The sequence below is a fragment of the Marmota monax genome, unplaced genomic scaffold (genome assembly GCF_021218885.2).
Source record: "Marmota monax isolate L192 unplaced genomic scaffold, Marmota_monax_Labrador192_F-V1.1 WCK01_AAM20220418_F8-fsc00252, whole genome shotgun sequence".
NCBI classification, from domain to species: Eukaryota; Metazoa; Chordata; class Mammalia; order Rodentia; family Sciuridae; genus Marmota; species Marmota monax.
This window is the reverse complement of record NW_026692478.1, coordinates 1,858,830-1,886,428: the sequence shown is the minus strand read 5'-3', so window position 1 is coordinate 1,886,428 and position 27,599 is coordinate 1,858,830. Positions and strand designations below refer to the sequence as shown.

General features: G+C 37.2%; 1 protein-coding gene across 2 annotated transcripts in view; it reads right to left on the bottom strand.

The window, feature by feature from the left end:
* Nucleotides 1-27,599, bottom strand: part of Zmat4 (zinc finger matrin-type 4) — a 331,242-nt gene that overhangs the window by 200,373 nt on the left and 103,270 nt on the right. For both annotated transcript variants that reach the window (XM_046443074.2, XM_058578919.1), the window contains exon 3: nt 2,520-2,609. In XM_046443074.2, coding sequence (XP_046299030.2) covers nt 2,520-2,609 — 90 coding nt within the window. The remainder of the gene's footprint in view (nt 1-2,519; nt 2,610-27,599) is intronic.

Here is a 27,599-nt window from a genome sequence, read left to right as displayed (position 1 = left end):
CTTTTTCTGTCAACTGATTTGCTTTCATACTATGATTAATAAGTTAGGAAAATGATTTAATAAATAAATCATGGGTAGATAAAAGTTTTCAAAACCCAGGATACATCAAAGGGAAAAGTTTTCAAAGGGCTCTTTGGTAAAGAGTACTTGTGAAAGCTTCTTTACTCCCAAATCTAAGCATCTTCTCTTCCACAAATGGGTCCAGGGTTACAGGCAGGAACCAAGCCCAAGGGGGCAATCATAGATGTGCAAAGAGTGGCAAAGACAGTGTCCTCAAGTCTATAAAATACTAGGTGGAGACCCTGTGGCTCCTTTATATTTGGAGTCCTTCCTGGAAGCTCAAATATAAGCAACACATTTCAGATTAGAATGTGAGTGGTCAGAAAATGACCTGTATCTGAACCTGTATTGTCAAGTAGCCCAGAATTGCATCATTTGCTGAACATTATGATTAGACACTAAATAGTTATTGAATGGCAGGATCCAGGTGCCACTGACTGTCAGATAACTTTGAGGAGGAAAAAACTAATTTTTTCTACCTTCTAATAAATCCTCTTTTAATGGAAAGCATGATCCTACCATAGAGACAGGATTCTGAGATTTCAGGAAAGCTGGTGTTATCTACTCTCTTGCAGTTTATCAAGCTTTTTTATTTGGTTTGGTGGTTTTTTGTTTGTTTTTAGAAACACACCTGAGAAATCAGTAACCTTCCTCCTTGTCCTTACTGCCCTCCTCCATCTGGTAAAACCCATTCACACCCAAGGATGGCAGCAACTGCCAATTCTTCAGCATTGCAGTGTTGGGGATTGAACTCAAGACCTAGCACATGATAGGTAAGCACTTACTGCTGTGCTACATCCCCACCCTACAGGCTTAGCATGATTATTCACTTGCCTTTTGTCTCCATGGTTCTTTGTGCAGACTGTTAATTAGTACTTACACTGTGCGATCATAGCTTCTTTTTGATACAATGTTAATCTCCTTCCCTAGACTATGAATTTCTTTAAGGCAATTCTGTGTCTTATTTACCTGTTTCTTCATTGCATAGTGCACCTCACGTTTACCATTTCATTTAAAAGACATAAAAGCCCAGTGAGGAAAGTATGATTATTATAGGCAGATTGAGGAAACTAAAGGCTCCAAGGATCAATTATTTGCCCAAGGTGCTCAAGCTAAGAGTGGAGTGAGATTCAGTCCTAACTCAGCAGCTGAGGAGTTTTCATGACATCATTGCCTCCAATGAGCTCTAAATGCTATTTCACCCTGACGCTAAAAGCAGCTTCACAGTGTTCCAGATGAGTCTGTGTATGAACAGCTCATTTTGTGACACTGAGAGGCGTTGCTTGGAATTTGTTAAAAACACCAGCCCTGATGTTCATCTCGTAACCTTTGGTTACATGCAATTCTCTTCTTCTTCTTCTTCTTCTTCTTCTTCTTCTTCTTCTTCTTCTTTTAATTTTATTTTCTCCTCTCAAAAATCCTCAAGTCCATGTTTTCTAAACTTTCTTCAATGGTCCTATATTAATTCTTTTTTTTTTCACACGTCTATAAAATTTATGCAAGCCTATCAAAATCATCAGAGATGATGTTCACCAAAACAAATAATATTCCAATAGTATTGTAACATCAAAATTAAAGGTTATCTTGAGGCACTGATCTGAATTTACATTTTACAAAGTCTTTTCAGTATTTATATTCTTGTGGGAGCACTTGAAAATGGTGTCCAAAAGACAGTAACCTATATTAATTCTTAATGGGAAAAGAGGACGTGCATCTATGAAACAGGATCACAAGTGCAATTGATAGCAAGGGATAACAGTTCTTTGGCTGCAGCCTCCTCCACACTCAAAGGGTAAGGAATTTTTGTGTTTAATCCACAGTGTTTATCATGAAGGGCCTCTGCAGCTGGTACATATGAATATTCCACTCATTAGGAAAAATAACCCCTGGGAGTAAGGAATGTTTATTTCATCAGTCTTTGCCTTAGCCTTGCTGAAATAAACCCTTTGCTCTGACTTTATACCCTCAAAGCAACTTTCTAATTGTCATTTGTCAAAGCCCGAGTATTTTATTTGCAAGATATGTACAGTCTTCATTATAAATTAACAAACTGACATTCTGTTCTACACAGCAGAGGAAAACAAAACATGTAAAAAGCAAGCATCTAATATTTCTGACAGGTTTGCCCCTTAGGTCTTGTTTTCCCAACACTTTGAACTTCAATGCCCTGTCTCTCATCACCCAGCCTTGGTCTGTCCCAGGACCTCTGCACCTTTTGCCTCCCTGTGGACTTAGTGCAATGTCATCAGAAAGTCCTCCAAAGTTGGCAAGTTCTTATAGGAAAGCAAAAACAAGCAAACAAGACTGGCTTATATGCATTATTTTGTATAATATTTAATAAGAACTATTTCTACTTAGCTTTGCTACTAATCTGGATGTGACCATAATTCCTATACTTGCAAAGTCCTTAGCAAACAGAACAAATCATCTAAGGATATCAAGTGGTACCAGATACTCACATTTTCTGACCGGAGCCTCTTGGCAGGACACCCACCGTCCCTGGGGTGAAGCATGTAATACAGTCGGACTTTGCTTGCATGTTTTCGACTCTGGCAAGTAAAGGGAGAAAGAGATATTGTAAAAGAGAAGGAATTTTAAATTCTTTGAAACATAGCCAGTGACCACAAATGCAAAGAGGTACTTTCAGCAGAGAACACTTCGGCATGCTCTTGTGAGTTATGTAGGATATAGTTTCAGATAGATTAAGTGACTTGCCTGAAGTCGTAAAACAAATATAATTTCAGGATAACTAAAAACACACTAAGGAAGAAAGGTAAAAGCACTGAGATTGTTTAGCCTCTAGTGAATAATGTATTTAATTTTCTTCAAAAGTAAAACAGGTAAGCAGAGGAAAAATAACAAGGATTAATTGTAATGAAAAGAGGCAAGGGGATTTTCTCACTCACTCTGGCTGTCCTACCTTAAGGGATCAGGGCTGAGGCTTCCATGGGTGCCTGATAGGCACAACAATGCCCCCACCCCCAAAAGCCCTTTCTTCTGGTTCTCCCAAACCAGAGTCTTATCTCATTAACCAGCTATCAAGAATAACCCTGTGAGGCCTATCATGAGCAAATAAAAGATATTGTATGCATGTCTGGGAACTGATCAGAGCCCAAGATTCCTGGGAGCAAGCAGAAGCAGGTGAACAAATGAACACCCACCTCTCAGGGACTCATGGGATTGTGGATTTCTGGCTGTGCTAACTGGTCCAAGATTGTCATGGAGAAACTAATCCTTGCTCAGCTTCATCTTTCCTCTATTCCTTTGCTTAACTGAGAGCCCACCTTTCATCATTTTGAAGAACACTGCAGTTCTCACTTGCAAGTTCTCCCTGAGGCAGAATGGCAGAGTGAAATAGCAATAAAAAAGTACTCCAGAAGTTCAAATCCCACTTTCAGCTCTACCACTCTCTAGCTGTGTAATGCTGGACCAATCATTGACTGGAAAGTGTTTATAATCCAAAGAGACTTTTTCCAGGTACAAAGTGAATACAATAATACTTTTAGGGTTGCTATGAGAATCAAATCAGACAGTATATCTGAAAAATTGTGATTTGCATAATGCTAATCAATTCCAAACAGTGAATCCATTTCTAGCTAATTCCAATCCTCTTTCTCTTTTCTTTATGTTCTTCTTTTCAAGGTCTTTGTTCCACTTTGCCTTTATTTACACTTGAGTTCTATCCAATCTCTGGCATGATGGTTTACTTTTATGGATTAGCCACAAAGGCAGAGCGATTTTTAGAGAACACACAGCAAGTTGCATCTTGTTTACAGGATATATTGTAAATCCTTTGTGCCTGGCTTTCCTCATTCATCACTTTTTTTAATTCCTTTATTCTGCTTTAAGCAAGAAGGCTTCTCTAAACAGTCCCTGGACACTTTTAAGGCCTTTAAATGGGTTTAAAAGGGCTAATCGAATGAGAAGTTTTTAGAGATGTATAAAAGTACTAAAGTGTGATTTGAAATATGTTGTCAACACTTGTGGCCATTTCAACATTCCATAGTAGGTTGTAATCGAGATTATCTGGAGTCTTTCTTTTTTGCCTGAAAAAAAAATTGATAGGACAGAGAAATAAGATCTGTGTGGATGGATGTCAGAGGATTCAACATTATTTCTCATCTTCTGCAAGTTTTGAGTTTGACACAGTACAGACTAGCTTTAAAAAAAAACATGTTGATTATTAAGATTTGTATGATTTCTACCATTTTGTTGGGTTTTTTGGAGGTTGTAGCAATACTAGAAATGCTGCTGCATTCAAAAGAATGAAAAAAATAAAACATTTAAAAACCTGAAAAATGCTGAATATGGACACAGCCTGGGCTGGTGAAAAAGTGCACACAGATGGTAATTGGTGAAAAGATAAAGTGGTAAGTGTGTGAGCTCAAACGAAGTAGGTTTTCAATTTTGCGTCTGTTATCATTGAAAAACCTCTCATTGCAGTTCCTGTATCATCAATCTACTAAAAGCCCTGGATTTCTAGGGAACAAAATTATGGCAAAATGGGAAATCTCATAATGCAACCTATTTTGTGACTGGTATTTTTCGCTTTTCTAAAGTATTCCCTTTCTTTCCAAAAGACTTTCCAGCAATGGCAAAGTTCACACAGTTACTTAATTTCAGTTTTTAAAAAACTCGTAAAAGCCCATTAGCTGAAAAGAAAAGGCAAATAAATGGCATGTTCTTCTGTGAAGCCATTAGTGATGAGAGGTTGGGATGTGAGGCTTATAAGCAATTTCAATCACTTGGGGACTGTTTTACTCCTTTAGCTCCCCACCTCTGATGTTGGTGAAAGAAGGTCTAATCACAATACAGGTGGGAATCTTGCCTCAGGTTATAGATGAAGAGTGACAGAGCTTTGGCAAATACCTCCTGACTCTACAGTCATTAGAGTATCTCCTCTGCTTGGGCATCTTTTCCCCCCTCATTTCTTCCTCCAGGTTGCCTGAGCCAAATGCAATGCCTTCTCTGTCCAGAAGGGAACCCTGACTTCCAACAAGAAGAACAAATCCTGTGGATAGCCCACCACTCAGCGCTGAGAGTTAGAAGTCACCTTCCCAGGTAGACTAATCCCAATCTAAAGCTGCTTCCAAATTGTATTGATTGACAAAGGGAAAGAGATTCCCATCAGATTGTTCTTGAGCACACTCCAGCCTGGGGCTGTCAACGTGAACCTACAGCACTACTATTGAGTCTACTCCCTTCTTTTGGCATCACATTTTCCCTAGAAGAATCTCCAAGTCACTTCCAATGTCTGCCTCCAACTGGCTCTTCTCTACCCTTGTCTACCAGAAATTCCTTGAAATTTGGCACAATAATCTCACTTTCAATTCATTCTAAAAAAACAAACAAAAAATTCCCTACAAAAAAAAAAAAAAAGAAAGCCAAATTTAAATTGGAGCAAAGATGTTCACTGTAGCATTACCTAAACCTGAAGGGAAAAAAAAAAAACTTGGGGGACATCTGTGTGTGGAATAACAGACTTATTAAAGTGACCATAGAATGTCCTTATGGTAAGCAAAGAAATGGGGGAAAAAACACTTTCTACATAATAAATGTTAAAATGTTATACTCATACTGTGCATATATTATGATTATAATTATGTATAACTGTAAATATATCAATAAGAAGTGGAAAAGGAAAAGAAAAAAGATTTATTAGGTTAGAGGGAGTATGGTTTTCATATTTTATTTCTATAACAAATTTGCCTGTAATATAAGCATAATAATGATACCTTTACAATGCTCAAGTCATGATTATTTCCACATTAAGTACACTTTTTCTCACAATTATTATAATTACTAAAAAGCATCACTGATCTGGAATGTTTTTAATATGTACTGACATAATTGAGGACATTTCCATCTACGCTTGTTAATAGCTTATTAAAAATCAAAATGCATATTTTTCTCATTGCAATAGTTAGTATTAGATGAGCCTTCATAACCCAAGGGCAATATATTCAAATTCAACCTTTAAAACTGCAGTTTGGTACCTACAAATGCCACAGTAAATATCTGTGCTGTCACCATGTGGTCACTTTTGGCTTCTGTGTATGTACAGAGACACCAGGACACGGAAGCCACTGCTCTCCCAGAATACACCCAGAAAGGCTGGAAGAAGACATGCATTCAAAACTGGATCTGTGTCATTCAAACAGACAAGAAAAACAACAAATCCTTATTACTTTTTCACAGATTTATTAATACTTAAAATTTGCACTGCTTTCCAAAGTTCAAAAAGATAAACAAATTGTCACATAAAGAGAAATTTGAGGATAAAAAGTACCTCACATGTTAAATGTATGAATTACAAAGTTTCAAGAAAGAAAAAGGACCATTACTTTAAGGGAGAAGCATGAAAAAGAAATAACATTCTCTTCCAATTGCACAGAGAGTCGATCCCAGGCTCTTTCCTGCATTAATATTTGCATTTTAAGCAAAAGTCATTACTTTCACTCAAACCGCATCAACTTTAAGCTGCCCAGATAGGCCAGAAATTACCAACTCTTCCAGTTTAATTAAAGCCTTTGCCCCCATCCTAGGCATTGAACAGGGTCAGACCTATTTGAAGATTAGTTTCTTTTGTTGAAACAATCTCTTGGCACTCAAAGGAATTGTCTAAAGTAGAAATTCAGGCCAGCCTTCTCTTTGGGGGGATAAAGAACAAGACAAACCTCTATTTCAGATGTATTTCTGTGAAAGAAGGGGGCAAAACACATAAAAATAGAATGGCTTTGTGTTTCACCTAAATAACCATCTTCCATTATCACACATTCCTCAAAAAAAAAAAAAATTCGCAACTCAAATTTGCTTCCAACAAGGCTACTGATTTCTGGTATTATAAAATGTAGAGATAACAAAGCAAGTTTATATTTGCATAATGCTTCAAGCAGTCTTCAAAGTCCTTTCACATTTATCATCTCGTTTCATCCTCAAATCACAGTTGTGAGGCTGGCAGGAGAGGTGTTATCTCAAATAAGCTTTACGATCCATTGCTGATTTCCTAGATAAGTCTTCCACCATCTTATTTCATTATAGGCATCTAATTATACCTCTTCCAGAAACCAGCTAAAATAAGCCAAGGACTTCAAGAAAAAGGGAAAACCTGGAGCAGACTGATAATTGTAGAGGAGTGATTTTCACAGGCCACCACTTTGAGGTATTTCTACTTGTTCAGGGTAAAGAGGAGCCAATCAGAGAAAGGACAACAAGTACCAAGGGTTTAACTCACTGGGATGTCCACGGAGTGACTGCCTGTAGAGAAAAGAGGGGCTTCTTCTCATGGAATGGAAGGGGAGGATGTCCTGGCAGATCCCCTTTAAGATTCCATTATTGAAGGCTCTGGACATAAGCCCTGGAAAAGCTGCAGCACAGCTGTGTTATGAAGTCACAGTTAAATGCAGACAAACCAAAGAGAAAAATACATTTGTTAGATTCCCTCTAGTGAGGGGGAATCTTACCCTGGTGATGCATCGTCCATTATCATCACCAGAAGGATGCTGGGTGTATCCTACCATGTACCTACTAGGAAAGATAGGCTAATGAAAAAAGTAGGAAGAGAAAACTAGTCCCTGGAGAAAGGCTTCACCCACAGAGAAAGATAAAATGCTCTGCTGAACTGCCCAAGGCCCCAGGTTGTTGGTCTCCTACTGGGGGTGCTGGACTACTGAAATTGTCTGTAATCCAGTCCTGGAGTTGAAACTGCACCTCAAGATCCTAAAAAGGAATCAGATGAACCATGAAAGCATCCAAGGCCAATCCACATGAAGCAGGGACACGAGGCAGGCCATAATAAATGTCTATTCTGCCAGGAATGAGTGGCACCTATTTAAAAACATCACTCCATATAAAGGAGAATTTTTTATATATTAATTAATTAATTTTATTTATTGATTGATTGATTGATTTATTGATTTTAGCAGTGCTGAGGGTAGAATCCAGGACCTTGCACATGCTAAGCAAGGGCTCCACCACTGAGCTAGAGTCTCAATCCAATGATAATTTTTGAAAAACCCTCAGAGGATTGACAAAGTCACTTCACAAAACATCTGCTACAATAAACAGAAGTAAATTACAAATGGTGCATTTCTTTTCAATCATTTGATTCAGAAAAACATGAATTGAAGGTAAAAGCTAAACAATGAGATGATTAATGAGGGTCTTTTAAAAAATGATAGGATTGATTGAGATGAGATGAGATTGTCCACTGTCCAAGTTCACACAATAAGGAAATTTAAAATATCATAGTCTAATTCTGAAGGTCGTTGACTGCAGTTCAATACCAGAATCAACACCACAGATCTGTATAGAAGTCAAGACCAAGACAATTTTTAGAATGCAGAGGAACAGAATAAAGAAGTAGAGGAAAAATGAAACTAGAAATAATACAAGAAAAACCAGAAGACAGATATTGTGGCTTTAATGGCAGAATGAATAAGCAAACAAGTGAAAAAGGATTAAAAGTTCCCCATATAAGCTGGTGCAGTGGTGCCTGACTATAATCCCAGCAGCTCGGGAGGCTGAAGCAGGAGGATTGAGAGTTCAAAGCCAGCCTCAGCAAAAGCAAGGCTCTAAGCAACTCAGTGAGATCCTGTCTCTAAATAAAATACAAAATAGCTGGGGATGTTGCTCAGTGGTCGAGTGCCCCTGAGTTCAATCCCTAGTACCCGCCCCCCCAAAAAAGTCTATATTTTTAATTTGTGATATGTATATAAGAGGTGCCAAACAAAGTAGGAAAGATCTTTGCAACATGTAAAAGAATGCTTGAATACCTTTGAGATCTAATGCTCTGACAAACTTATATAGAAAGAAATAATATAAAAATTGTAAAAATTGTAAATAAGACTTGAGGCACCCAAATAGCTAAAGGACACTTACAAAGAAGTTCATCAAATGCTTACGATTTTTAATTAAAGAAACTTAAATTTACACCCGTGAAATCAGCAAGGATTTATAAAAATATGCATATCCATATCAGTGAAGATTCAGAAAAACTACTCCTCCTGTACAGAGCTAACAGGCATGTAAATTGACACAAGCTTCCTAGATGGAAATTTTGCAAAATATATCCAAAAGGCACTTACTTGATCCAACAATTCTGTATCTATGAATTTATTTCAAGGAAGCAATTAGAAACATGCATTTCTACTGATTTATAATAATGAAAATGGAAAAAATAATTAGAGGCTTTGAAACAAGAGGGATAAATAGTATGATGTATCTATATGATAGATTACCAAGCAGCCATTAGCAGGCAGAATATTATTCAATGACATGAAAAATATAAATTTTTTGAAGTAATATTAAGAAAAAATGCAATTTCAATTCAGAATATAAAGGACACCAAATAGTTTTAACAGAATGTACGTGTGTGTGCGCTTATCTGTATGTATACATAAATAACAGCAAAAGTCTAAGCATACCAAAGGATTAACATTGCCTATGTATATTATGAATGATTTTTAATTTTATATATGTCTCTTTGAATTTTCCAAGCTTTTTAAAAGATCAGATCATTTCAGTAATCAAAGGGGAAAATATCAGTCTTAGAGATTCATTCCAACACTAAAAATTCTTCCTCCTAATACCCTTACCTTGAGATGAGAAACGTTAGTCTCAGACCAAAAAAAAAAAAAAAGAAAGAAAGAAATGTCCCACACTCCACAATTTATAAATTCTCAAGGAACAGGGATTATATCTGTTTAGGTCATTGCTGTGTCCCCATAAGCTATCGCAATGCCTGACACGTAGACAGTGCTCAGTAAGAATTTGTCTAGTGAGTGACTGAACACAGGATAAAAGTATAGTGCAATCCCCAAAGAGCCCTAGACCCTCCATGAAGAAAAGTGCATTTCAAGTCATCATTGTGCAGATTTCCTGGCATTCTAAAAATGAAACCAAGACTATCACCCTACTGTTTCCATTTCTAAACTGCTGCAGTGCAGGTCAGAGGGGAGAGGGAGCCTGCAGTCTGGAGTCCTAAGCAACAACACCTGCAGGCACTTTGCAGCGTGTGCACCTTGGAGGGAAACCTCACAGCAGGTGAACTGATGGAGACTATATTTGAAGCAAAAGCTCTGGAGAAATTAAGGAATTGTTGCAACTGGTGCAAAAGTGGAGATTCAAGGTGGTGGATCCACGGCTACAGACACTGTGGCACATATGGATCTAGCCTGCAGAGGAAGAGAGATTTTGGACAAGGCCAAGTTAAATCCTCCACTGTTTCTAAGAAGCCAGAATGAACAGACACTAGATTGGAGAAGTCTCCCTTAACTTGCACTCAGACATGTTGGCTGCTTTGGCCAAGGGTCATGTGTCTTTTAGGTTTTGATCATACCATTCTGACAGTTGGGCTGTTATGGACCCAACAGAGTCCCTGCAAGTTCATATGTCAAAGCCCTAATCTCCAGTGTGACTGCATTTGTAGAAAGGTCCTTTAAGGAGGTTATTAAGTTAAATAAGGTCATAAAAGCCCAGTAGGACTGGTGTTTTAATAAAAAGGGAAAGAAACAGTAGATCTCACCCTGCCCCACCTCCTTTCTTTCCTCACTCTCTCCACCCCTCTCTCCACCTTCTTCCTTGTGCCCAGCAGAAAGGCCGTATGAGGATAGGACAAGAAAGCGGCCATCTACAAGCCAGTGGCACTTGACCTTGCATTTCTAGCCTCCAGAACCATAAGAAAATAAACGTTATCTAAGCCCCCAATTTGTGGTATCTCATTTTGGCAGCTGGAGCTGACAAATACATATGTCATCTTTCTCAACTAAATGTTCTCTTGGAGTCTTTCTTGCACACAGCAATCAGCCCATTTTTCCAAAGCACAAAGAGTAGTCTCAAAGTTTCTAGAATTAGATCACTTTGTTTTTCTCATATATTTTTAAAAGATCATTTAAAATGAAAAAATCCTAGATGAAGAGTGTATTAGGAAAAAAAATAATTTTTTGTTGGAGAAAAACATGCATGGTGGAGTATTACCATGATTTTGTAAACATGTTTGTACAAAATCTATATTGCTGTCTGCCTACACAAGTGACTACATCAATGCATTACAATTTTAAATCAAAGTCTTGCAACTCAAAAAATTAAATTACCACCAAAGCGTGGAGGAAGAGTTTTTCTGTGGTGTGAGTACAGAGCTAAATATGTCTCCATGATGTCTGTGCATTTTAAGCAGTCACATGAGAAATAAAAGAACATGGGCTCATCTCATCCTTTTTTTTCTGTTTTGGGAAAAAAAATAACTAAAAGTCCTATTCCCCCATAAACCCCTTGTCAAGAAGTTAATGTTTGAGATGAGGGGGGAAAAATAAGGCAGTGAGATCAGTGATCAAAGTCAGAGAAGACTGAGCGATTTGAAGTAACAAAGCTATCAAATCCTCCTGAAATGTGAAAGCTTAAACAACATGAGCCAATCCTAGGCTATAATTTCCCAAGGTCTCTTGGTTTCTCCTATGAAGTTCACAGCTGGACTAAGAAAAACTTGAGCATTTTATAAAGATACCACTGTGTGAAATCTTCAAGATTAACCCCACCATTGCCATGGGCAAACATTAGTGCAATCGCCTCCTATTTGTTTGAAGTGAAATTTAGTTTGAGAAAGAAAACAGAATAATAAAGTCTCTGTTCTTGTGAGATGGATGATGAGCTGGGCAAGGTGGGATAATCACCCCAGCAACCAGAATGAGGTCAGCAGCACCTGGGCTCACCTGTGCTATCCCAATATGCTTTGATCCTCTCTTCATAATATTTTCACATTAGATTCTTTTTTACCCTATTATTTTATGATCCTTGGTATTTAATTATTCCCAAACTGAACTCTGTTCTTAAGACTGAATCCTCAGTCTCCTATTATTTTTAGAGTCCTGATCTATCCCCACAATGCACTTTTAAACCTTCTGCATAGAGCAGTTCCTCTATAATACCCATCAACTGTTCAAGAAGTCATGTAAATCAGATTACAGAACATAACTTAACTGGGCCCTACTATAAACAAAGAAATGTTATTGTTTTTTGTTTGCTTGTTTGTTTTTTGTTAAATGTGAACTGATAAAAGGAAATATTTAGCCAGGTGTGGTGCCACACACCTCAAGAGGCTGAAAAAGGAAGATCTCAAGTTTGAGGTCAGTCTTAGCAACCAAGCAAGGCCCTGTCTCAAATAAAATAATATAAAAAGGTCTGGGTATAGTTCAGTTGTAAAACACCCCTGGGTTCAATCCTCAGTATGCAAGGAAAAAAAAATTTGCTTAACAAAAGGATTCTCCATCTCTCAGCAAATTATAGTTTTGAAGTTCCTTAGGTATACTTGAAGTGCAACTTTATTTTCAAAGATTTTATATCCAAGTTGATTTCAAAAATACTTCCAGGTATATAAAACATTTTTATCCAAAACAAAGTGATCAGAAAATTTTATGAAGAACATTTCTCATTCAGTGTAAAATAACATATACAAATTAGCATATCCATCTCTCCCCTTTGTCCTGCCCAACCCCATAAACCCTATAACACATACAGATTTTAACTAGGTTTTTGCATATAAAATTACCTAGCTGAAATGTGTCAGGGGTGGCAATCACCTCTCACCAATACTATAGGGTTTAGCAATGATGCCAACTAGAAAATTAGGTTAGTAGCTTTGTTTCACCTAATGATGGGGAAACAAATTGCTTTTTTTTCTGTTGAGGAGCACTCTATAGCATCCCCAAACAGAGTTAAGTATTCAGAAGCATGTTTTATTTTTCCAACGATGTTTGTTTTAATATTATTTTACAGACCTTAAGGGGAAACCTGCACACACTGACAGCTGCAACTCTGCTATCCCCAGCAGCTCAACTGCCACCTGCTTTTCAATTTATCTATTTGCCTACTCAAGTCCCAGATTTTAGTCTGTTTGCAGGTTGCTCTCAACTGATGGAATGATTAAAGAAAGATAGGGAATTTCTGAAATAATCCATCTTCTCTAGACAGGTGGTGGTTGAGCAGAAGATGTTTTTACTCAAACAATATCCCCCTCCCCAAAATGTACTCAGAGTCTCTATGTCACTCTTGTACCTCAGCTAGAGGGACCAGAGAGAAACACAGGCAGAGTGTGCACTTCCAGGGAGTGAGTGCAGGCACACTCTCTTGGGGAGGATGGGGGGACACCTGCAGAGATTTCTCAGCCCCCATTTCATCACTGGGCCCTCTACAGGCAGATCATGCCTGTGAAGTTCCTTCCTTCCCATTCTTCCTGAAGTTTGGTCCCTGTAGCACATGATTCAGCATCATAGGGAGTTTTTAAAAAGGCAGGTTTCAAATCTAACAATGACATTTACTAGGGTGGAGACCTGGAAATTAGGTTTTCACCAGCTCCCTTGCAGTTCCTAGCAAAGTGGATTTTTATAAACCATGGCTTGACTTTTCACCCTTTCTAATCCTCCCATCTCCTCTTCTTTCTATGGCTGCCAAGCCTGGATTGGCAGGGAAAGAAAATAGACTGAGAGCTATCTCCCAGCTTCAGCTGGATGGCACTTCAGTGCAAGAGGCAAAATCAGGAAGAACTAGTGTCGAGGCCAGGCTCCCAGGGACCTGCAAAGGGAAGGTGGAAAGCACAGAGCTTGAAAGTGCCAGGTTTTGGGAGAGGCGCCACTTAACACCCTCCAGCTCTCAAACTCTCCGAGACTGCCAGTTTTCATTTCTTAGGATTTTCTCTTTCCCATCCCACACACTTCCATTTGCCTCTTCCTAACAGCCCTCAGAATATTTCCCCTCAATACTTCCAAAGAGAAGTGATCATATTCCCACCTAAATCTAATAACCTTTTGGACCCTGTCTTCATCTGGAACACCAACATTCTCACAGGCAGTAGGCACAAAATCAAGTAGAGCAAAAACAATTAATATATGAACCAAAACTTTTAAAGAAGGAAGATAATTATATTTTAAGGGTCGAAGAGCTATTACCAATGTGAAACAACATGAAATCATAGAAAATTTTTAAAAATCATGACCAAGTGAGGTTTATGGGTTTAACAGATGAAAATCCATGAATGTAATATACCACATCAATACAATGAAAGATAAAAATTCCATGATCATCTAAATATTGTCAAAAACAGCTCTGAACAAAATCTGACACCCTCTGATGAGAAAACCACTCAAGAACTAGCAAGATAAGTAAAGTTCTTCAATCTAATAAGGTCATCAGGGAAAAATCCTAACAGAATTTTTTTTTTCCTATAGCATTTTGTATACACATATGGTGCTGAGAACTGAACTCAGGTCCTTGTAAATGCTAAGCAAGCACTCCTCTACCGAGCTATGTCCCCAGGCATCCCAAAACATTTTTAATGGTGAAAGGTCAGAAGATTTTCTCCTAAGATAAGGAGAATGTCCCTTTTCACCACTTCTATAAAACATTTTACTATCAGTACAGTGAAGAAACAAAACTCTCTCGATTTTCAGATGGTATGACATTAATGAACCTATTAAAATTATAATTAATAAATAAGTTTATTCAGGTTTCTAAATCCAAGATTAATATTCAAAAATCAGTTGCATTTCAAATTGCTAACAATGAACAACCCAAAAATGAAATTAACAAAACAATTACATTTATAACAGCATTAAAAAGGTAGAAAAAATACTTGGGATAAGCTGATTGTAAAAACCAGATGGACTCCTATTAGCCAAAACAATCTGAAAAGAACATAATAGGGAAGCTCATATTTCACAATTCAAAATTTGCAACAAAACTATGATAATCAAGACAAGGATAGATCAATGGAACAAAATGGAGAATCTATAAATAAAGCCTTACATTTAGAGTTAATTGATTTTTGACAAGAGTGCCGAGACAATTTTAACAAATGGTGGTATATTAACTGAATGATCCATATACAAAGAATGAAGTTGTATTCCTATCTCATTTCATACACAAACATTAACTCAAATTTTTTTATGGACATTGATGTAGTTTAACTACAAATCTCTTTGTAGAAAATATACAAGTAAATATTTGTAATCTTAGATCACTTCTTAGATGTGGCACCAAAAGCACATGTGACAAGAAAAAAAAAAGACAAACTGGGTTTAATAAAACCTTAAAATTTTGTGTTTCAAGGATGCTAACAAGAAAGTAAAAAGACAACCAATAGAATGGGATAAAATATTTGCAAATTATATGTCTGTTGAAGGACTACTTTTATCCAAAACATATTAAAAACTTGGACAACATAAAAATAAAAAGACAAGTATCTCAATTAAAATAATGAGCAAAGGACTTCATTAAAGAAAACCAGAGCCAAACAGGTGTTAAAACACTGAAGATGGATTTTATTCGAAAAACACTACTGCAGAAGGGAAAGAGAGACTCCAAGATAAAATGGGTTTGATTTCAGAACAAGTAGGAATTTGCAGCCAAGGAGCAAGTTGTAGATGTGGTGGGGGTTGCAGTGGGATGTTGGTTCTCCAAAAAAGATGCACAAATGGCCAATAAGTTCATGAGAACATGCTCGTGATAATGCAAAGAGAAATCCCAATGGGATATCACTTCACACAAAACAAGATAGCTATCAAAAAGATAGACAATAGTAAGTGTACTCAAATGTGGTGAAATTGAGATCTCATACATTCCTGGTGAGATTGTAAAATAGTAAGGCCACTTTGAAAACAGTCTGGCAATTGCGGAAAAAGATAGAGTACCATATGACCCAAAAATTCTATTCCAGATAGACACTCGTGAGAACTTAAAAGCATATGTCCACACAAACACTTGTACATGCTTGTTTATAGTGACATTATTCCTAATAGCCAAAATGTGGAAACAATCCATATGTCCACCAACTGGTGATTGAATAAACAAAATGCAGTATATCTTGCAAGAATATCATTCAGTCATAAAAAATGACATTTTGATACACATTACAACAAGGATAAAACTTGAAAACATTATGCTCTGTGATAGAAGCTAAACACGAAAGACCACATGTCATATGATTTCATATAAATGAAATATCCAATCAATCTATTGCAAAAAGATTAGCAATAGGGGCTACCACCACCACAACTACCATCACCAACAAATGGTGTTGAGGCTCAGATCATTGAGATTGACAGAATATCTAAGAAATATAAACATTACACAACATTAAATAATTGTTATTCACCACATTGATAGACTGAAGGAAGAAAAAAAAGTCAGATCTCAACCAATACAGAAAAATGTATTGATTAAAACCTAGCACCTATTTATATATATGTTTTTAATTTAGTAAACTAGAAAAAGAGAAAAATATTCTTCTCTCCTTACAGATTGTTTTGAAAATCTACAACAATCATTACACTTAGCTGAGAAATTTTTATTGCATTCTTTTTAAGAAAAGAAACAAGAATGGGACCACCATCCCCATTGCTGCTGAACAGTTATTTATCAATAACTCTATTTTAAAAAAAGAAATTAAACTCATTGTTTGCAAATAATGCAAATATATCTAGAAAAATTGACAGAATCAATAGAGACACTCTTAGAATGCATAGAGAATTCAGTCATCTTGATAGAAACAAAGATTCACAGGCCAATCCCCCTTCAAAGGATAATCTGTTGTCCTGCTACTGGGAGTATTGTCATTAAACAATCTTCAACTGTCAACTGTGTAGGAATCCCTCACCTAGAAAGAGCTGCCTTGTCCAAGGTCAAGTTCTTCCCAGAATACAGTGATAAAAGTGTATCAATAAGTAACAAGGATATTTGCATAGACCAGTTTTGAAAATGTGTCATGAACTTTGAGTATGGTTAATTTAATCCTCTGCATCTGAGACTAATACTTAATTTACAAGACTGAACAACAAGGAGATTGTATAGAGCAAGAATTTGCACCCAGATTTTCTGCATTAAGAGGCAATGTCTTGGGCTGGGGATGTGGCTCAAGTGGTAGCACGCTCACCTGGCATGCGTGTGGCCCGGGTTCAATCCTCAACACCACATACAAACAAAGATGTTATGTCTGCCGAAAACTAAAAAATATTAAAAACATCTCTCTCTCTCTCTCTATCTATCTATCTATCTATCTCTGTCTCTCTCTCTCTCTCTTTAAAAAAAAAAAGAGGCAATGTCTTAACTACAATGCTGTACCACAGGGTAATTTCCCCTCACCATCCAAAGATCATAGAATACACATCCCTCTCTCTTTTTGCTTGTTAATTCTTGCCCCAATTCCAGGGATACATGTGTGCCTCTCATTTGCCTGATTGACCGTACCAACCCTTCAATGTCTATTCCAAAACTTACTCCTCACAACAAAAACTTCTCTAGTAGGTCCAGAACACTGACTTCATCCTGTTCTAGCTCCTCATAAGTCTCATTCCAGTCACTTTATTATTTTTATTTAAGCAATTCATCAAATACAATCTTACAGCCTAATAACCCCCCAGTTGATCTCATGTTGCCTCCAAACACAGCCCCCTTTGTAACAAAAACAATGTTTGGGTCAATCACCTATATCCAAACAAGGCAGAATACACTGTAGGTGTCCAAAACAACACCTCTTGATTTCAATTGATCACACATAATGTATCAATTAGTCTTACTGTGTTGAGACTGATATTAAAGCAAAGGAAACAGAGCTGTCTGTCAAACTCACTTCCACTTGTTTTTCTCAAAAACATGGTCAGTATTCTATAATTTCTCCCTTACCCTCATCATTCTGAACAATCTAATTTTGATTCAGTCTCTTCTCAAAAGTCAGCCCACAGATAAATATGCACATGTAAAGTTAGCCCAAGACTCCTGAGAAATGTTTAACCAGTATAATCATATATTCAGGCTGGACATTTTCTCATCCAAGGAAAATAATAACATCTTCCTCCAACCCTCAATGGGCATCACATGATTATGCAGCACCATGCACAGCCCTTCCCCTCCTGCCACCTGCTCTTAACTAGATTTCAAGTGAGCCTGTCCCACTTCTTTTCACCTGCTGACTGATTTGCTATTCCATATAAATGCACTAAATTTTTGAAAACTGATGAATAAGGGTGGAAAAATTATGACTATTATTTAAGAAAAAAAAAAGATAGAGGGTTTAGCTGTCTTCAGCCCACTGCAGTTGTTTCTGACTTACATGACAAAACACAGCAGCCAAGGGGAGGCTGCGGCTGCTGGTTCCTTTCTTCTTTGCTGAATTAGGAATCCAGCAGAAATTAGTGCCTTAAACACAACCATCTGTTCTCCTCTACACAGTCCTTTCTTCTGGACTTCAAGAAGGGGTGATATGTTGATTTTAAGTCATATTTCAATCCAATTCCTGGTATTTCTAATCTTATTTCTCTCAGCTGAAAGTGAATTTATGAAATTGGGCCAAAGTAAGAGAGGAAATTAACAATTGTTGGAGCCTATTAATATTCTTGGCTTCTTTTTACTAGATTAAAGTAACTCTACAAAAAAAATCCTGCCATACATATGTTAGCTATGAGAGCAGTTATATAGCCATGAACTACAGCAAGTAATAGTACATAGAATTTCATGTCATGCATTCATTTGTTCTCCAAAGCCTTCATGCATATTATGTGCAGGTATAAATTGAAAAACACCAGCATAAGTCATCTGGACTGGGGATTATATGGGTTGAGTTAGTGCCACCAAAAGAAAGAATGGCCAAAATGGACTTTCTAGTTTTTTGTTTTGTTTTGTTTAATCTCAACATTCCTTCCATAAACACCCATTCATTTGCCCTCCTCATTCAGTTCTTATACCTTTGACTTATTAGCCAGAATTCATGGCAACTCATTCTAACATCTTCTTTTGGCTTTTAATAGCACTCCCCTTGGGTTGTGACCTCTGAGATAGATATACACAAACACAGGCTGTGGTAACAGAAGAAAATTAGGATTGCATTGCACCAAAGGCTTTTTTAGGTCCAATAATGAGTAGATAGAATGCAATTTTGAAATCAGTTAGAAAGAAAACAGTACAGAATATTAGTCTGAGTACAAATACATATAACATCCTCAAACTGATTTCAAAAGAAATGTTTAATAAAGCATCATTGGAGGCACATGAATTAATTTTAAGATACTAATATATATTTCCATAACTACAAAATGTAAAGGTAGAACATAAAAATTTCTAATTTCTATCAATTTTAACTGTCTGTGCTTATCCTATAGAGATTTTGACAATACGCCGTACATTTTTAATACTCAGTTCTTAGAGTAGGAAAGAAGAAAAATCTCAAATCTGTTTCTACCTTCAAAAAATATAAAAAGCAGTCTAAATTAATCCTAATCAGAGTAGAAGAAAAAAAGTAAGTATCAGAGTGGAAATCAAGAAAGTAAAAAAAAAAAAAAAAAACAGAAGAATGATAAAGAACATAATGAAAGCAAAAACCAGTTCTTTGAGAAGATCAGTAAAATTGGTAAAAATCTCTGGTCTGACTGACTGGAAAAAAATAGAGAAGACACAAATCACCAATGAGAGAAATAACAGCATTACAGATTACAATTGTATAAATAGCTTCCTGCCAATTAATTCTACAATTTAGATAAGATGAACAAATTACTTGGGGAAAAAAAAACTACCACTCATTGGAGAATAAACAAATAACCCAACTAGTGTATCTATTAAGGGAATTGAATTTGTAGTTAAAACAATCTTTCTATAAAAGGAACATCACACTTGGGTAGTTTCACCGGGAAATTCTACCAAACATTTAAGAAACAGTATGCATCATACAGACTCTTAAAGAAGATGGAGGGGGAGGGACATTTTTTTAAAATCATTTCAATACCAGCATTATTCTAATAAAAAAGAGATGCCATGAGAAAGAAAACCATGAATTGAAACTCTTTATAAATATACATGTAAGAATTCTTAACAAATTTTTAGTCAATCAAATGTAACAATGTACAAAAATCATGACATAATGGGATTTATTCTGGGAATACATGGTAGGTTAAAAATTTTTAAATCAATCAATGAAATTCTCTACAGAAAAACAGCTAGCATGAAACAGGGAAGGAAAGAAATGAATTCATATCAACATTGATGTAAAAAAAATGCATCTGAGAAAATCCAACATAAATTCCTCGGGTTTTTTTAAATAACTTTTCATCAAAAGTATGAGTAAAAGTAAAGTCCTGAACTTGATAAAAGGCATCTATAGAACAAACAAACAGAGCTAACACTTAATGGTGAAAAACTGAATGATTTCCCTGGATGAAATGCTCCAATCACCTAAGGGTATCCACTCTCACCTCTTCTATGTAATGTTCTACAGAAGGTTCTAACCAGTGCAACAAGGCAGGAAAAAGAAATAAAGTGCATTCAAAGTGCAAAGCAAAAAAAATTAATAAACAGATGGACAATGGTCATACCATATATTAAAAACAGAACTCTGACCAATAACCTGCAGCATCTAGTCCAAGAAATCAACCTGATGTGTAGTAACCAGTCCGGATAGGCAAACTACTATCTATACCAAACAAAGAAGCCAAACAATACTTGTAGCAATCAACCCCAAACCACCAGAACATGATTCATATTGTCCTCATTTCTCAATTGGGATCAATTGGAAAAAGCCAAATATCCCCCTAAATCAATCACATAGATGCCTCACTTCTACTTAATCCACCAACAACTTCCCCATGCCAACAACCTCCAGCCAGCACATACTTAGATTTCTCCCCTTGGGAAAGGGGAAATACTAGGAAATAAAATTGACCAAATAAGTATTGTTTTATTATGTGCATGTATGAATATGTAACAATGAAAACTACTATTATGTATAATTATAATGCACCAATAAAAATGATGCTGTTAAAAAGAAAAAAAAAAAAACCCTCTCCCTTTTATCTACTAAAAAGCTTTCCCACACTTCTGATTGCCTTTGATTCTCCACCAAGCACAAGTGATGGTGGTTGACTTCCTTGCTATAGGACACTCTAAATACATGTGCTTTGCTTCCTCTCATATGGGTAGTTCACTTATTTTCGTGGAATAAAGGGAAAAAACTGCTTTTATTCACAAACATTAGGCTTTCATAAGTGGAAAATATCCTAGAAGGTATTTTAAGTTTCTAGATCTATAGTGAGTTAGCAATATTTCAGTGTAATTGGATGGCAACAATCAGATATTTATTTTTAATGACATTTACAAGAGCATGAACAATGTGAAATACTTTGGGATAACTATGATAAAGTATCAGACCTATACCCCCAAAATGAAAACATTGCTGAGACAAATTAAAGAAGATCCAAATAACTGAAAAGATAAACCACATTCATGAATTACAAAATTCAACATTGTACAACTATCAATTCTTATACAAATTACTTATAGGTAGAGGGCAATTTCAATCAAGATCTCTATCACCTTTTATTTGTAGAAATTGACAAGTTGGTTCTAAAATGCATATGAGTTTACAGAGGACTTAGAAAAACCAGAAAAACTTTGAAACAAAGAACAAGGTGAAAGGACTTACACTACCTATTTCAATACTTATTATAAAGCTACAGTAATCAATAGAGTATGTTATTGGAATTAATATAAAAAACAGATGAACAAAACAGAACAGTGGCCACAAATAGACTCACACATATACAGTCAAGTGATTTTTGCCAAAGGTAATTCAGTGGATAAAGAATATGTTTTCAATCAATGGTACTGAACCCATATTTTAAAAGTTACTCAAAATGAATCATAGACCTAATTGTGAAACCTAAGATAATAAAAAGTCTGGGAAAAAAAGAATAAAATTTTCAAAGCCATGGGTTAGGCAGATTTTATGGATATGACACAACATACATAATCCATTTAAAAACAAATCCACTATTTGGATTTGGTTAAAATTAAGAATTTCTTCTATATAAAAGACATAACTAAGAGGATTAAAAATAAGCCACTACCTGAAAGAAACTTTTGCATATCACATGTGATAGAGTATTTTCATGCTAATAGATAAAGAATTGCCAAATTTCAATTATAAATACCTGATTTTTTTAAAGAAAATCAACAGATTTATATACCTCCAAATTTAATACCTCTAAATATTGCAGAAGCACAGGGGAAGATGCTCAGCATCATTTGTTGTTAAGAAAATGCTTATTAAAACCACAAAGAGACCTCATTATATACTTATTGAAATAGTAAAACTACAATAATTGGCCATAAAAGAATTGACAGGGTTTGGGACAGCTGAAACTTTCATTGATTGCTGTTAAGACTGTAAAAATGATACAAAAACTTTGGAAACCAGTTTTGCAATTTCTTTTCTCTTTTTTCTATTCGTTCTAATTAGTTATACTTGACAGTAGAATGCATTTTGATACATTGTAGGCAAATGGAGCACAACTTCTCAGATCTATGGCTGTGCATGGTGCAGAGTCACTCCAGGAGTGTAGTCATACATGTATATAGGTTAATAACAGTTTTGCAATTTAACACATCACTACTAAATTAATTTTTTAATGCTGTCATAAGAAACACCACAGACTGGATGGCCTAAACAACAGAAATGAATTGTCTCAGTTCATGTGGCTAGAAATCCAAGATCAAGGTGTCTGCAGGTTTGTTCTCACATGGTCTTCCTTCTGTGTGTATCTATATGCTAATCTCCTCTTTTAAAAAGACCAATTATGTTGCATGAGACCCACCCTAATAGCCTCTTAAATTACCTCTTCAAAGGCCCCATCTCCAAACACAGCCACATTCTAAGGTACTGGAATGTACTTGCATGGGGAACAATTCAGAGCATATATCCTACCATGTAATTTGACCATTCCACTCCTAGGAATTTTTTCCAACAGAAATGAAGCATATGTCCCCTCAGAAACTTCTACAATAGCTTCATTTCTCAAAGAAAAGTGGAAAACACAAACAGGTCCATCAAAGATGAATGGACAAATACATTGTAATAGATCCATACAATAGAATACTTTCTCATCATTAAAAAGAATAAGATATATATATATATATATATATAGATATAGATATAGATATAGATATAGATATAGATATAGATATAGATAGATAGATATAATTGCTATAGTAATAATACATATAATAAGCATAATATATATTATTGCTATAGTTTGGATTTTAAATCTCTCTCAAAGACCTATGTGTTAAAGGCTTCATCTCAAAGAGGGCACTATTGGGAGGTGATAAAACTTTTAAAAGGTGGAGTCTAGGAGGAGGTCCTTAAGTCACTAGAGGTGTGACTTCAAAGAGGATAATGGACCATAGCCCTTCCCTGTTTCTCTTTTACTTCCCTTTTATGAGGTGAGAAATTTTGCCCCACCACGCACTCCTGCCATGCTACGCTGCCCCATGGGGGCCAATCATGCTCCAAACCTGTGAGCCATAATAAACCTTTTCTCTTTATAAGTAAATTATCTCAATATTTCACCATAGTGACAGAAAACTGACTGGCACAAATATGTATGAATCTGAAGTGAAAGAAGTCAGAAAAAAAGACTACATACTCTGTAATTCCATGTATATACATTTTCAAAACATATAAACAAATATATAGTAATGAAGCAGACCAATTGCTACCAGAGGCAGTTGAGAGTAAAGAGAGTCAGGAAGGACCAAGTGCAAAAGGAAAAGGAATACTTTTGTGATGAAAAGGTATACTCCCTACCTTAATTTTAGCGATGTTTCCCAGGTGTATACATGTACCAGACCTGACCAAAATGTGCATTTTTAAAATATTCAGTATATACTCCATGCCAATTATACTTTATTAAAGATATTAAGAAAAATGACTCCCATATCAGGCAAAAAATGACATATTTACCCTAATTGTTCTCTAGTGATTACTAGTAAAATAACATGAAAAATGTTCAGATCCTGTATTAAAGGAATACCAATTCATGACACCTTATTAGGAAAGATAATGTATGTGCTGAATGTATTTCACCCCACCAAAGCCATTTTCCTAACCCCATGTACTGCAATTCTCAGATCTCAAATGGTGATCTTTATGAACTTCCGCAATCAATTTTGTTGCCCTCTGACCTTTGGCTAAGTCAGGCAAGACCATTTTCATTGTGTGTACTCTAAAATACAGTGTACACATAGAACAGTTAGGTGCAATAAGGCCGACAAATCAAGATATAATTGCCACTTTAAAGATAGTTTATTGTTCACTGCCCTGCTGAGGAGCCATGCCTCCAGGCCAAGGTGGGGGCCTCACTGAGAAGAAGCCATCTAAGGTGTGCAGTCAGCCTCTTCTCAGATTAAAGAAAAAGTTCAGTCTGGGACTCATTACAGAGCAAACAAGTCTAGTTTTATGCCCTGAAGCATAAAGCATTCTTTGTATTACTTTACCTATAATAAATATCTATGTTTTCCTTTGAATTTTTTACCATTCTGTATTTGTGCTACACACTGAGAGCCTGTTATATTGAACCATGTGAATCTGCTAGCATGGTGAAAGCACCTAGCCTTTTATTGCCAGGTGGAAAGACAGAAGGACAGGCAAGAGCTGTGAGGGAGAAAGTACAGAAGGCTATGTATGTGGAAGGGGTGCAGTCTCTGGCATCCACACAGGGCCCTCAAGGAGCACAGACAAGTCCCTGAGACATGCTCCATCAATTTTCCAATCGGCCTAAGGCTGACTTTTCTTTCCTAATAGCATGACTTAACAATAGCCTTGAAATCCTTTAGTGAATTTGCTGCTTCTTTTCAAGCATACCAAATTTTCCATTTGGGGTGTTTCTTAAGCCCTGGTGACATTTAATCTCATCTCTAAACCATGCCTGAAAGTCTAACACTTTAAACATTTACAAGTAAAATGTCTCATGACAAGCAGAGTCCCCAAGGTTTTAAGACCTGTTGGTCTGAGGACTAGAGCCACTTCTTGAGGGTTCTCAAGGTGGAGGGATACATGACATCTGTAATTATAATCCATCTAGATCACTCTTGTCACCTTCTTTAGAAAAAGGGTCACAAACTTGCCCCTCTTGTTGCTATCTTGGTAGAAGCATACATTTATGTGTTTTCTTCCCCAGATCTGTACCCTCTTCAAGGACAATTGTATGCTTTCATCTGTGGAAAACAAAACATGTTTGTTTGTTTATTGGTACCAGGGAATCAACCCAGAGGCACTTAACCAATCAGCCACATCCCCAGCCCTTTTTATATTTTTATTTTGAGACAGGGTCTCACTAAGTTGTTTGGGGCTTCACTAAGTTGCTGAGGCTGGCTTTGAACTTGTGATCCTCTTGCCTCTGCCTCTGAGTTGCTGGGATTACAGGCTTGTGCCACTATGCCCAGCTAAATATGTTTATTTTTTTCCTCCTTCTCTGTATTCTTATTCAGTTAAGCAGAGTGCCCACTTCCACTAAAGAGAAGTTCCCCTAGAATCAGAATAATCCTGCAGCTGATTCATGAGAGATTCAAAGGCTTCTTTTAAAAATCTTTAATGGAAACGTTTGGACTAAAACCCAACTATAATTTAATAAAATCCATTGATCCTTAGTGTTGGCACATATCATGGTACAGTACAGGAAAATGAGCCTTACTAGCTTTATCAGCAAGTTAAGATACATTCAGGGCAGAATTGCACTCATTGGCATGGATGGGAAATAGGTGAAGAGACTCTAGTGGCATTTTGAGCATTAGGATCTGACCCAACTTAGACATCAATTGTTCCAGAAATGCAATGCATTTACTCAATGCACTGTAGAACAACACAACCATATAGTACTATCCATCTCCATTATTAACTGGAATTTGGGCACCTGGAAAGGAAACACCCACTTTTTAGCATCTCATGAAGTGTTTTCCAGTCAAAAGATCTCAGGTATTACCTATAGGGTGATCAATAGTCATGCGGCTTCGCTGAACATTATGGTACATGCCTGTAACCCCAGCGGCTCAGGAGGTTGAACCAGGAGGATTGCAAGTTCAAAGCCAGTCTCAGCAACTTAGTGGGGTCCTAAGTAACTCAGCAAGACCTGTCTTTAAATAAATAAGCTATTAAAAAAACAAAAGGTCTGGGGATGTGGCTCTGTGGTTAAGTGTCCCTGGGTTCAACCCCTGCGACAAAAAAAAAAAAAAAAAAAGGCATGCGTCTACAACAAGCTTCTTCCTGGGGTGTTTCTTGAGCCTAGGGTGGGGAGAGAGACAAGTAAAGAAGAAACAACACAGCCATAGCAAGAAATTATTTTTTGGAGCAAGAAACCATGTGGTGACATGGTACAGATCTTGGCTCACTGATGCTGTGACACACTGGTCTCTTGCCCTTGCAACTTGTTGGCAACAGGTCCACCTTGGCCCCTGGAGCCCTACCTCCACTAGTTTGTTCTGCATGCCAGTGTGGCCAGCTCACAAGGCCATGGCGAACTTGCGGTTTTTCTGTTCCTGCTTGTCCGTCTGAGACATATGTATCCCACGGGAATGCCTTGACCTTTTCTGGTCTGATGGACTTATTGTTAAGGGAGGTTTCGGTACCTGACAATAATAGATGTTGAAACTAAATTTCTCCCCCCTCCCTCCTGCTTTTGGGTAGTTTTCCACTTCTGCTGCTTGGGGTATAAAAAAAGGTGTGTTAGCAATAAAGATTATTGACTCCTGGATGAAGAACCTTGGTGTCCTGTGTGTCTTTTAACCTCGCCGTCCCTCGCCGGACTCGGCTCCCTTGGCCGGACGCGGAAATTGGAGGTTCCCACCGAGATCCGGAAAGCAGGGGTAAGCGGACGGGGCTCACCTTCTAAGAAAGAAGGGGGAGGATTGGTTTAAAGATAATTTAAAGAGACAGGGTACGTACCATGGGTAACTCAACAGCGAAGGTTCGTCTGGCCAACGAACTGAAAGAGCTATTAAATACACAAGGAACAGGAATAAAAACTAAGACTGCAACCGAATTCATTGAAATTATTGCCCAGGCTTGTCCTTGGTTTCTGACAGGAGGATTTCTTAATAATAGTGACTGGGACCTGGTGAGGCATGACCTTCAGAAATTATTGAGGGACCGGGGCTTGGACAGTGTCCCAGTTGCCACCTTTTCCTTATGGAGGTTGGTAAAGGATGCTTTATTAACAGATAAAGTAAAGATCAAGGATCAGCTTGCTGAATGTGAACAGGCCCTTAATCAGGTGCAGGAAGAGCAAATGGCAGAATCCTTAAAGGATGAGGGTCCCCTTGAGGACTCAGGCTCGGAGGGTAGGAAACGCCTCCAGATTTCTAAGCCCGAAAAGGATCCTGAGGACCTCAGTTCTCTCTCTGAGGAAGAGGAGGGATTAGAAAGGGAGATAGAGGAACTAGAACATCGCCTTAAAAGGGCAAATGTGAGGGTGCCTAGGGCCCCCTCAATTGCCGCACCTCCTCCCTATAATCCTGATTGGAATGAGGACGCCCCTACTAGACGGGTGGGGGTCCACTGGGGTTCTAGAGCGGCTCAGGTTTTTCCAATGATTGAAAACGCCGATGCTGATGGACAGCCGGCCAGAGCCCATGTCCCCCTAGCCTTCAAGGACATAAAACAGCTTAAGGAGGCGGTCATTAATTATGGACCTCATGCCCCTTTCACATTGACCCTCTTCGAGTCTTTCTCAGCC